The sequence below is a fragment of the Oryza brachyantha genome, chromosome 11, assembly GCF_000231095.2.
Source record: "Oryza brachyantha chromosome 11, ObraRS2, whole genome shotgun sequence".
Taxonomy (NCBI): domain Eukaryota; kingdom Viridiplantae; phylum Streptophyta; class Magnoliopsida; order Poales; family Poaceae; genus Oryza; species Oryza brachyantha.
The window spans coordinates 3,899,292-3,912,678 of record NC_023173.2 but is presented as its reverse complement, the minus strand read 5'-3'; the positions used below and the strand labels follow the sequence as shown (position 1 = coordinate 3,912,678).

Here is a 13,387-nt window from a genome sequence, read left to right as displayed (position 1 = left end):
TCTCGACAAGATGTGGGGGACAACGGTGCCACTGCATGGTGCACGGTGAACGGGATGGCAATAAGCAGGGATGTCGTCGGGGCGAGCAGGAGGCGACGGGGCGAAACCGCGAAAGGCGGGCAGGCACAGTCATTGCTCGCAAGTGCAATGATGCTAGCTAGGCAGACAAGCGGTGGTAGCACTGCAGCATCAGCTAGCAGGTAGACACAGCTTCAGACTCTTAGTGATCAGCAGGTTTTCAGCTTTTTTTTTATTTCATCCAGCTGAAATGCTCCACTATCAATATATCTTTGTCATTTGTTTGAGAGATTCCATATATGTCTATCATGCATTTATTAGCATGATGTACTCTCTCCGTTCTAAAATATAAGTATTTCTAGCACTCAAAATTTGTACTGTAATATAAGCATTTCTATAATAATTCTCATTATTTCAATCATTTCAATAAATTTAGAGCCAATCAGATGTTTAGAAAGAGAATCTAATCAATTTAAAATTTGACCACCGAAGTGACTAACATCTTCTTAATCTATGCTAAACAATGATGAAATGCTTATATTTTAGAACAGGAGTTACTATTTATGATGTACGGTTAAAACATCATTGGTTTGCCACGTTGAATATTTACCTGCTGGAGTTCAATAGTGTCATATAATATCTACTTCCTTTGACCCAAAATGTAAGCATCTCTATCACTATTTATGGTGTACTACCTATCACATTAATCACTTTAAATTCAAATTTCTTCTCATTTTATCTCTACCTACCCTTCATTCTCATCCATACCTCATTTTTTCATCCATCCTCCGCCACCGACCGACGCCTAAGTGGTTTCTTGTAGTATTCACTATCTCTTAGCTTTTTTGTAAGGATTGTGCCTTTCCTTTATTTACAGCGTTACGCTGATCTACTTCGTGAACCAAATCTCTAACAAAAATCAACAACAATTTGTTACTACATTGACTCAGGTTGCAGTAGCTCTGTACATATTCACCAAGTCTTGGTCTCCCTCAGCCGACAAGAGGTTACTAGCTGCAGGAATTCTGCTATTCATTATTGGGGTTATCAAATGCATCGAGAAGCCATGGGCTCTCATGAGGGCTAGCTTTGGTAGCATAGTCAACACATTCCATCCTTCACCGAGAACTGAATCCATTCACAGGGAGATAGAGCATGAAGAATACATACAACGAGCAAGGGACCTTGTGCAACTCCATGGTAATGAAGAAGCAAGTAGAAGCTCCACATCCACTCAGGACATTGCACAATTGGAGAACCATCTCTCCATACCTGACAAGCTATTTGTGGACTTTGCATACTCATTTCCTGATCGCCTTACTAAACTGAGATCCTTTTGGTGTCTTAGCACTGACAGAGTCTACGGAGCATTGCGTAAGGGGCTCTCCGATACATTTGATCTCATCTATAGCAAGATTTGGCATGATGAGGATCAGAATAGATCTACACCTGAATGTGTCAATGATTTATCTGTGTGCACATGGTTAGTTACTGCAATAGTGCCAATCGTGCCCATTGGCCTCTTCCATAGCATCCGGAAAGAAGCCTACAGGGGTATTGACATCAAAGTTACATTTATACTGTTGTACGTTACCTATTTTCTGTGGATTACTACCCCCATGGCATGGGGATTTTATGAAGAAATCGGATGGTCCAATGTGGTTTTCCAGCACAATCTTATACGGTTCTTCGCCCGTAAGAAAAAACACAGAAGATTGATGGCCATTGTAGATTGGTTACAGTGCAGAGGCTTGATTGACCAATATTTTCATCTAGAGCCCTGCTACTCAGCCAAGGGTGTCACAGATTTAGTTTCTGGTCATGCTAAAGATGGATGGGTGAACTACATATTGGATGTTCAGAGTTACTGGAAATTCAGCGACAGCAGGGGCCATTTGACACTTGAGCGAAATAATTGCGAAGAAATCTTTACTCGAGCGAGTATAGAGAAGCCCTTCGACGAGAGCATCATTCTCTGGCATCTCGCCACGGATTTTTGCTTTCATCGTATGGGAGCATCACCTGATTCTGACGGGGTTGTAAAGCGGTGTCGACAGATGTCCAACTACATGATGCATCTTCTGTTCGCTAACCCTGAGATGTTGCTGCCTAGCAGCAGGAGGGTGTTGTTCACAGCTGCCTATGGAGAACTGGAGGACATCCTCCAAGGTGACGACGTATCGCTCTTTGACGAAAAAACACTTACACAAAAGATAATTGGGAAGGCAGAATCTGCAGTAGAGAGTGGCTTTATTCGAGAAGCATGGATTCTGGCCAAAGAGCTGATGCAATTAGGCGATGAGAAGAAGATGTGGAGAGTAATTAGAGGTGTGTGGATCGAGATGCTGTGCTTCTCTGCTGGTAGATGCAGGGGCTACCTGCATGCCAGAAGCCTCGGCTCCGGTGGGGAGTTCCTCACCGTCGTCTCGCTCGTGATGTCGCACGCCGGGTTGGAGACGTTCGCGGAGCGGCAGCAGAGGGTGCAGCTTCGGCTGTCCAAAGAGGAGAGGGTGAGCATTGCAAGGAGAAGAATAGATGGTGCAACAAACCATGTTGATGCTGGGGTGTCAACTCAGGTCTAAGTTGTTGTATCATCCTAGGTAGTAAGATTGTAGTTGTTTTTTTCTTGTTGTAAATAATCTTCTCTTGCTGCTTTGGCCACTAGGGTCAGAGCTACCGTTCCAGTAATCCACTGTCATGTTTATTGTTTTTGATTTATTTTCTATTCTTTTGGATGGTTGTCATGAAATTTCTACAAGGCTGCTCGCTCTCATGTTTCATTGTAAGTAGTGGTCAATGGTTGAAATACCCTACTAAAAGCCGTTTTATCCTTATTATTTACTATTAGATTATGCCTTAAATATACTAGTCCTAGTCCAATAATAGTATTAATCATATACAATGCCTATAAATATAGACCACCCTTATATATATAACCCCGTACCGTTATTAGTGGTCTTCCGTGGTTTTTTTCCTCTCCACCTTGGAGCGGTTCTTCACGTTAAATCATGTCTCTTATGATCTATTATCCCTAACAATTACCATGATACCCTATGCAATGTTGCCAGAATATGTAGAAACCAATCTTATTAAAATTTTGTAGATGACATTTTGAGAAAAGACCGCTACAAATTTTATGCCATGAGAGGGTGATGGTAAAATAGTAGCTCTTGTTTATCTTGTTAAATTCATTTGAGTGTGTAAAGAGAGGATTTGAAATGAGATTTTGAATTTGAATTTGATGTTGAATTCTTCAATATAATAGGAATTCATAGAAAATGGTATTTTAATTGTATCTCTATATTTGGAACAAAATTTTGAATAGTGGATGCATTTGAATAGATTTGGAGAAGGAGCGGATAGCATGAGGGAAGAAAAGTTTCAAGGGGTATTCATCAGCTTCTGAATTCAAATTTAATATTTGAATGCTTGTCAATGTGCATTCCCTCATTTGGGTGGATGTTGCTAGATATATGGAGTTGCACAAACTCTGGGGAATGGTTTAATAGGTATCGAATTTTGAAATCTGAATATAGAGATTTTATTTGGGAGAGGATTTTTGGATAAATATTTTAGGTCTTAAGGATTGATTTAATTGAGATTTTGGCGGTTGGCACCAGATCCTTGGTACACAAACATAGAACTAAAGATCCTTATTACACAAGTAAAGCACAAAAACATTTTTCTCTCCTTCGTCCCTTTCTCTTTTAGGGCGTATTTGGATGCGAGGTTTTGGTAGTTTGGGTAAGAGTCATCCTATATTTATGGGTATTTGGTTCGTAGATGGGATGAGATGTACTCAAATAGAGAATGTTTCCTCAAATCCAGGATGAGATGATCTATCAAAAATGACCAGACGACTCTGTCCCACTTCGACGCACCTGCTACGCATGATTATTTGTATTGATAAAAATAACGTACAAAATTCCATTTAATATTTGTTTATAATTATTTAAATGGCATGAGCAATTCATTTATTTATTAGAACTTTAAATTATGTGACGATGTCACTCGGTTATTTCTATTGATGTAATTTTTTGTAACATGGCATAGACAATTCCATTTATTATTTTCTATTATTATTTAAAATATGACGAGCAATTCAAATATTATTTGTATTAATATTAATACAATTATGTTGAGTTAATTTTTAAATATCAACCAAACTTATTATGTTGTATTATAAATTATCATTTTGAAGGTACATCACCAACACAATATGGGGACGTAACCACATTAATTCATTCTACCTCCTTTACTCCATCCAAACATGTCACAGGATCATTCTATCCTATCATATCCATGCATCCAAACAAAAAACACGGCTTAACTCATCACTTCAACCAAATAAAAAAATAGAACCAACTCATACCATTATCCTGGATTGGCTCCAACCCATACTCCTTCCATTTTTTATATGACATCATTGACTTTTGGATCTATATTTGACTATTTGTCTTATATAAAAATTTTATTCAAATATGCAAAATTATAGGTCATACTTAAAGTTCCTATAATAATAAATTAAATTATAACAAAATAATTAATAATTATATAACTTTTTGAATAAGAAGAATAATCAAACATGAATATAAAAGTCAACGACATCATATAAAAAGACATTAAAGGAGTACTACCTAGTCCACAAACCAAACACACCGTAATGTTTGGACTACAGCATCTCCCAGAAGCTTAAAGCAAGTAGGAAATGCTTGAAGCTTAGTCTTTAGTATTTTCTTTTTTTTGTTTTTCATTTATCTCAATTATGAGTTCCCCGCCCAATTATCTAAAAGAGATAACACTATCACCAGAAATTTATTTATAGCAATATGAAAAAAAAAAATTCTCACACCAACACTTAATTCTGGTAAAATGATTTTGTGACAACCACAATTTTGTTTCTCCATGCAATAGGTAAGTTCCGTCTCAGCAAAATGATTAAATATTACCATGGCAAAAAATCGTTGTCAAAAAATAAGAAATGTATCAACAAATTAACTATCCCGTCCCATGATTGTAATCGCAGTCATCATGCTTGTTGAGCAGATGGGAGAACCTGTTCTTGTTCTCCTCCAATTCACACCACTTCTCCAATTCAGGCGACGAATGGACTCGTACACTCACCAAATTGGTCAGTTTTTGAATGCTTTTCGGCAGAGACTTGATACTGATACACCCATCGATATGAAGAACCTCGAGAGACATGAGCTCGCCCAAGCTTTCTGGTAGCACCGAAATGCTTTCACAGGATTTCACATGCAGCGACCTGATGGAGGTGAGGCGGCGATCATCCATGGCCCTTTTCAGATTGTTCAGTCTGGGGCACTTCTCGATCCGCAGTTCACAGAGAGAAGGGAGCTCTCCCAACCACTCTGGCAGTGATGCCATGGCTGCACATTCATGTAGAGTCAGCAAGCGTAAAGAACTGAGCTGCTTCATGACCCCTCCTGACACCTTCAGCTCCGGGCACCTAGTACTTATATGCAAACTGTTAAGATGTGTGAGCATGCTCATCCAGCTGGGCAGCTCCGGATTATCGTCATCCCATTTCAGGAAGAGTTCTTGGAGGGAGCAGGACAAGGCTTGAGCGATCTCCGGCGAGCTGCTGTTCAGATCACTGCACGACTCGATGACTAAAGACTTGATAGTTAGCCTCTGAAGCAGGCTCCACTGGTGCAGTGGCAACCTGCAGGATTTGATGATCAGCTTGTATATTGGCACGGCGGATGACGACGAGGCAGAGGCTCTCGGCCACGACGATATCACATTGTCGCTTCCCTCGATCTCCCAGTGAACAGCTTTAGGAGGGCGACTCCTGAGGCTCAACTTGGGGCAGTGATGTATTTTCAGTTTCTTCAGTCTAGGGAACATGAACTTCCTCGTACATCTGCCGTTGCCGGAGGAGGAGTACCTGGTCCGCCACTCCTCCAGCCCTTCCATGTTGGACATGGAAAAACTCTTGAGTCGGTGAAATGCTCCTGATGATCCACCACAGAACTGGCCATCGATCTTGGTAATGCCATTGAGTCCATCGAGTGACAAGGTCTCCAGTTGCTGCAGCTGACCGAGCGGTGGCAGGCAGGTGCAGTTGGGCAGATCCACCAGATCGATGCTCTTGAGCCAGGGGAAACGGTGAGAAGCAACATCCATCAGCCAGTCTGGAAATGCTGCGCTGCTGTAGCCCTGCAGCTTGAACTCGTACAACTGACCTGACGGTTCTAGCTCTGCCAACACGTTCTGATCCTCCACAAATCTCCTCGCATCTCGTGTCCAGCTGAGCGACAATTCTGAGATAATCTCTTTCTCCTTTAATCTTATTCTCTGGGCCTCTTTTACACTGACCACGTTTTCCAATTTGCTTATCTCCAGCTCAGTAGTGTTTACATCCTGAAGCAGAAAGACATTGCTGCTAGATTCACGATCCCAAGCTTGAACCACAAAGTGTGGTAGCAGGACCGCACTACTGTCAAACTTAGGTACAGTTGACTTGTCCAGATGATAACAACTAGAAACATTCAAATGTTTCAGACTTTCCATCTCGCGCATAACTCTTGGAAGCTGACATAGACCATCACAGCTCGAGAGGTTAAGTGTATGCAGGTTCTCCAGGTCACCAATACTCTCAGGTAGAGTTTTGATACTCAAGTTATCAGATAAGTCCAGCTCCTCTAGATTGGTAAGCGAACTGAGAGATGCAAGGAAATTTTGGCACACAAGTTCTGAAGTGTACATCTCCATTTGTTCGTCCCTGTATTTACCTTTAATCCCAAAGAAGAGAGTATCCAGGCATTTTGATAAATACAAATTCCGAAGTGCGGTGAGCTTGCCTACCACTTCTTCAAGCCCAATAAGCTGACATCGAGTTTCTCGGTAGCAGCAGCAGTATGATAAATTCAAATTTTGGAGCTTGGTAAGGCTACCCAAGGTTTCTGGCACACCTTTTATCTTGTAACAATTTGATAAATCAAGATGGATCAAATTTTGAAGAGCACCCCATGATCTTGGCAATTCTTCTAGTTCTGTCCATCCAGATAAGTTCAAATACTTCAATTTAATGAAGCTACCCACAGCTTCAGGAAGCCTTTTGATTTTGGTATCTGTGAACTCTGTCGATAGGTTTAAATACTCAAGTTTGGTGCCCCCACCGAAAACATCTTTTTCTGACACCCCTGGAGAACCTGAGCTTGAAAAGTGAAAATACCGCAGTTTCGTCAGGTTACCCAAATTTCCTAGTTTCTCTACATATTGGCAATATGATAAGTTCAAATGCTGCAGCTTAGTGAGGTTCCCCAATATTTCTGATACGCCCTTAAGGCTAGAGCAATTTGACAGATCCAGATATGACAAATTGAGCTTCCCAAATGATTGTGGTACTCTTTGAATTCCTGAACAACCTGATAAATCAAGATACATCAGGCTGCCCATTTCTCCAATTGACTCTGGTAGTGAAAAGAGCATTGAAGATCCACTGAGATTGAGATATATTAATTTTGGGAGCTTGGTTATACAACCAGGAATCATAGTATCTTGGATTCCTGGAGCACTGAGATACCTCAACTGCCTCAAATCACCGACAGAATCTGGCAACTTCTGTACAGAGCACTCGCTTAAATCCAAGACGCGCAGGTACTTGGCACCTGAAAATGCGCCATCATGGAGCACACTTTTGGCACAGTCGACAAAACGCAATGCTCTTATCTTGGCAGGAAACTTGGTGAATGATTTCAATGGCTTGCTGCTGTCATTGAGCAACGCATATCGGTAGCTGCTTTTGCCATTCTTGTCTTGTTCGCTGGAAACCAGAATTTCATCCACCATGACCGATCTTGCAAGATCATGCACCAGGTCGTGCATGGTTAACAATGTAACATTCCCTTCATGCGCTGTGACACTCTGCAACAATTGTACTTAGCTGTGTTATGTTATGTACAAGACAAACCATGAAACTTCACACATGATCAAGTAATTAAATTTGAATAAAATCAATCAGTGAAGCATCCAGATTATGAAAACTATCTGTCCGGTACATTTTACTGGTAGTATTATACTACCAGTAGAAAAAAGGTATTTTTGTACTTTGTTAATTACTTGATTAGCAGTATTTTTTTAATTTTATTTATTTTTGTAATAAAGATCACAATAATAAGACAATATTACCCCCTTCAAATTTCTAATACACCTAATATTATTGGTAGTATAATTTAATCACAGTCGTTCAATAAAAATAAATTAATGGTATAGATTAAATTATACTACTAGTAAAATAGTGACCTCTTTTCTATACTCAGGCACCTGGAGATCACAGGGTAGCGGGATATTGATTGCCTTTACTCGACCATTGACAAGAGAAGGTATAAGATTATGATAGGTGGACCGATGATTTTATTTTACTAGTCGCCAACCCATAAATTGCACCTGATATTCCTAATGGCATCATAAGTATTAGAATTTAATTGTTAGGATAAATATTTAAATTTTAATCATATACTGAATACATTGGTTATTATATATTGTTGTTGATTGTTATATGTAACATTATTTGAAGTTAAGGGTAAAATTTTTGGTTGGTTCCGAATAGTAAGTACAAAAATTAAATATACAATATATTCAAATATTTCTCATATTACTTTCTATTTTTTACCTTAAATTAGCAACAAGTAATTAAACATCCTATAAAACCACTACTGCATTTATTCTAATTACCATAAAATCACTCGATAAATTAAAATGAAGACAATAGAACTGTCCATTACCGATGATGACTTTGAATAATGTTGAAGAAATGACATTCCCAAAAGCTCAGTAACATATATCTCACCAATCTGCCTTGGGGAGTAAACTTTTGATGGCTCGATAAAATCAAGGGAAATCCACTGAAGAATTAAATCATCCTTAACCATCTTTTGGCCTTTTGGAAAAATAGCACAGTAGCCAAAACACATCTTCAAGCATGGCTTCATTCTGACATAGCTTAACTTCAAGGATGCAAGCACATGGTAAGGTGAAGATACATCATCTGAGGTAGGTTCATTCAGAATATTGCTATCTCTCACTGATTCCCATTCATCGACCCCTTTGGAATGCAGCATGTACCCAAGGGATAGAGCTGCTAATGCCACACCTCCACACTTCCTTGCAATCTCTATCCCTATACTTTCCAACCATTCCTTGTCATCTCTGTCTTTAAAGGCACATTTTTGTTTTATTAGTTCCCAGCACATTTCATATGACAATGGCTTTAACAAATATGGTGTGACCGTAGAAAATCTCCTAGCAATGCCTTCCTCACGTGTGGTAACTATTACAATCACCTTGGCCCCCTTGCCCACATTTAGCCTAAGCTTCAAGTTATCTAATTTAAAACCATTGTTCTCCCAAAGATCATCCAAGACAATGATAATCTTCATATCAGGTGTTGCCATCTCCAAATCAGTTGTCATACTGGGCTCCCTTTTGGAGAGTTGTGAAATTATAGAGCTCTCGATTTTATCCAAGTCAAAATCCTGAGACACATAGACCCACACCTGAGAGTACTCTTTGAATCTTTTGTCTTTGAAAACTAACTGTGCTAAGGTTGTCTTGCCAATCCCTCCCATGCCATATATCGCAAGGATAATGAAATCTTGGGTCAAGAGATTATCAGATAAACAATCTAATATGTTTTGCTTCTCTTGAGTCATTCCGACTATGGCTGCTTCTTCCACCTTGGGTGATGTTCTCCGTTCAGAATAAAGTAGTTGCTGTCTGTTGGAGTAACTCTCGGACATAAAACTGAAGTTGTTGTGCTGTTTGGCGATGTTTTCTAGTTTGTCTCTCATCCTTTTCATTTGTTTGGCCATTTCTATATTGGGACCAATTGCAAGACAGGGGATCATAATTTTGCTCTGCAATGTTTTTGTTATTAACTGTCAGCATATTAAAAAATTGATGGACTGGAACTCGTGGAATATGGGAACAATTTTGCAGTCCAATAAAAAAGTATCTCGAGGTACCGGTACCTTGCGATACCAAATCGTTTTTTGATCGTTGGATCTAACAGCGTACATCCCCACTCAGTTAGATCTAATGGTGAGAAATGATTTGATATCTCAAGATACTTTTTGTTGGACCGGAACAAATCTCTAAAGTTATACTATCAATAATTGATGCTAGTATAAATAGATCTATTCTACCGGATTGGGAAAAAAAAAACAACAAACAGCTCCTCTGCATCCACTAGCTGCGTCGTAAAACGCCTGGACCATACAGAAGGAAGGCTTGGTTTATTGAAATCTGGCAAGAAACAATTTACCCCTCGCGTGGTGTTGGCTTGGAACACCTCGATCATGTCGGAGATGTCGTAGACGGCGTTCTTGAGTCGCTTCAGCCACAGCCGTACCGACTCCTCGGCGACGGACCTTCTCTCGGCGTCGCTGAGAAACGCCTCCAGGGTCTCCAGCGTCATCTTCATGTTCTCCAGGTCTTCGTCGAAATCCCAGTGCAGCTTGACCTGACCACCAATGGCGGAGCCAATCTGCTTGCTCACCATCGTGAGGACGGCGCCGGTGAGCATGCCCCCAACGGCCGCCATGGCTGCTCTCGCTCCCCTCTCTCTCTCTCTCTCGGATCTTGGGTTCTGTACCTACTGCTTCTATCCTCTGAGAGCAAGAGACAACCGCGCTCATCAGTTGCATCAGCACTTGCGTGTGATCATGGTTAACTGACAAAGCTGTATATCTTCCCGGAAGGACCCGAGTGGATTGTGCACATGCTCGATCGCTGGCCCTACCGGCCTACCCTAAATAATGTGACATCACATGGGACTGTTTAGAGCTGGTACAATAATCCTACTCAGGCTACAAAATATTCCATATCATCAAATTTGTTACGGGGAGGAGTGAGAACAGGTGAGAGAGAAGAAATTAAGCGAGCGACTAGTCTATCATGGGGCGCTAGTATGATTCCACATACGATGCGCTCACATGCAGTTGCGTTAGCGATAAAAAAAAACATATTTTGTGGGACCACATCAAGCCGCATCGATCCTGTGTGCTTCTCTCACGCTCTCTACATCTCGCACTCTATTCACACATATTCACACAGGTTGCTTCTCTCTTCCACTCGAGCCGATCTCCGCCACCACCAACAATGGTGCATGGCGTGGAAGTGCTGCTGCCGCCGCCGGATAGATGGCTGCGCACCCTGCCGCTCATGTTCCTCTTGTACCCAACCATATCCATGCAGATTTTATTTTTCCGTTCGTCTTTCACAGATTTTTTTTCGGTTCCTCCTTCCTATGTTTTCTTGACGTATGTATATTTATTTATTCATGCAAAGCTAGAATGGATTTTATTTGAAGGACGATACAGTATTGATAAGATTTATATCTTTCCTTTGGCATTTGATTAGAATCAGTTTTCTAATATAAACGAATCTTCATGCCACAACACACACAAATGGCCACACATATTGATTTCTCTTTGGATCCTACACAGTTACATGTGCATGCAGAATTAATTATTATATTAATAAGAGATAGTACATGTAATAGCCCACTTAATGTACCGGTTAGTTCGACTACTGGCTATAAAGTGACGTGCCAATGAGTATAGCCGGTTGTTGGCTGTACTATTGACCTTGCTCTTAAAGACTAGAGGGGACCTGTTCGGTTGGTAAAAATTTTGGGAGAGAGGTCACATTGACACGTACGTTCACACATTTGAAGTACTTAAATATAGTCTAGTTATAAAATAAATTTCAAATTTTGTCTGGAAACCACGAGACGAATCTTTTGAGTCTAATGAATCTGTCATTAGCATATGTTGGTTACTGTAGCACTTATGACTAATCATGTACTATTTAGGCTCAAAAGATTCGTCTAACGATTTCTCCATAATTGTGTAATTAGTTTTAATGTTTATGTATATTTAATGCTTTATTTAGATATCCAAAAATTCAATCTGATGTTTTTGGAAAAAAGATTTTGAGAACTAAACGGAACCGTAATCAAACACGGATGGTAGTGACACAAAAAGAAAATGTGATTTGCAATATAATTTATGATGAGACAGTAGCGCAGCTTCGTGGAAATGAAATCTAGGGTACACAGATATGTAACAATAAAGAGCATTTTTCAATAAAGAGTATTTTTTTCTCATCTTAATTAGGTACTATATCAGATAACACTAATTTTACATAGAAAACATAGTACATTTTTAAGGATGGGAAAACTACTCAACAATAAAAGTAAACTGAAGTTTCGCCTCCACACATTTAGGGCCCGTTTAGTTCCAAAACATTGTTCTTAAAAAACATCACATCAAATCTTTGAACATCTAAATAAAATATTATATATAGATGAAATAAGAAACTAATTGCACAGTAGGGAAATATTATATATAGACAAATCTTTTGAGCCTAATTAGTTCATGATTAGTCAGAAGTGTTAAAGTCACCCCTACGTGTTAATTATGTTTTAATTAGGCTTGAAAGATTCGTCTCGTAGTTTTCAGGCGAGCTATAAAGTTCGTTTTTTCATTCGTATCCGAAAACCTCTTCCGGCATCCGGTCGAACATCCGACGTGACAACTAAATTTTTTTTTCACAAGCTAAACAGGGCCTTAATCAACTCATATATGTTGATCACTTAGAATCATTTAAGTGATATGTTAGTCTATCAAACTGTTAATTAAAACTTTATATTAAGAGAACTTGTTTTATTTCTGGTTAAAATATATTTTAATGACATAACACAATAAAATTTTGCAGTAAGAATGGAAAGGCCATATCTTGGCATCTATGCAAAATGTGAAAGCTAGAAAAGAAAGATGTACGGAAGCCAACCAAGTATTTACGAAGAAAACTAATAAATAAGATGAGTCTTAAACTCCTTACTTGTGTGGCTCCATACTAGTTAAAGTTTATTTCATGACAACTGTAGGATTGGTCTTTTTACACAATTATTACTTATTTATTACAATAGTTGTTTAATACTTAGATGAAACCATATAATCAAAACAAAAAGATGCAAAATTACTGCTGTATTACATACTCCATCCATTAAAAAATACAAGAAGTATTAGATTTAGCAATAATTTGACTAACGATTACCCTATTTGAATATAATTTTTATGACACGAATTTGATGCTTGTAGATTTCTATTTGCTTAAAAAATCTTATTAAAAATAATTTTTATTAGAATATAAGAATTACCCTATTAGAATATAATTTGTATTAGTATAAAATCTTAATAGAGTAATTTTGTTCAAAATCTTATTATAACAGAACCCAATATGATTTGTTTTTATGAACAGAATTGAATATTAAAACTTATCGTGCAAGTTATCTTACATACCAGTTGACCAAAGATCTTCAATATTATAACTTAGA

The 13,387-nt window shown here is 39.0% G+C and overlaps 1 protein-coding gene across 1 annotated transcript; it reads right to left on the bottom strand.

The window, feature by feature from the left end:
- Positions 1 to 4,743: 4,743 nt before the first annotated feature.
- On the bottom strand, positions 4,744 to 10,695 carry LOC102714413 (disease resistance protein RGA2-like). Its single transcript, XM_006663232.2, has 3 exons — positions 10,310 to 10,695; positions 8,772 to 9,902; positions 4,744 to 7,911 (listed from the first exon to the last, which is right to left on the bottom strand). Exons 1-3 carry the CDS (start codon positions 10,586 to 10,588, stop codon positions 5,017 to 5,019), a joined length of 4,305 nt encoding a protein of 1,434 aa, XP_006663295.1. The 5' UTR covers positions 10,589 to 10,695; the 3' UTR covers positions 4,744 to 5,016.
- Between the last annotated feature and the right edge of the window lie 2,692 nt (positions 10,696 to 13,387).

What these genes read in the sequence shown, in the direction of transcription:
- LOC102714413 (XM_006663232.2), bottom strand. Translation starts at nt 10,588, where the DNA reads ATGGCGGCCGTTGGGGGCATGCTCACCGGCGCCGTCCTCACGATGGTG. An exon ending in AAGCCAACACCACGCGAGGG is followed by an intron (nt 9,903 to 10,309) that starts GTAAATTGTTTC and finishes AAAACATTGCAG; the next exon opens with AGCAAAATTATGATCCCCTG. An exon ending in ATTATTCAAAGTCATCATCG is followed by an intron (nt 7,912 to 8,771) that starts GTAATGGACAGT and finishes CAATTGTTGCAG; the next exon opens with AGTGTCACAGCGCATGAAGG.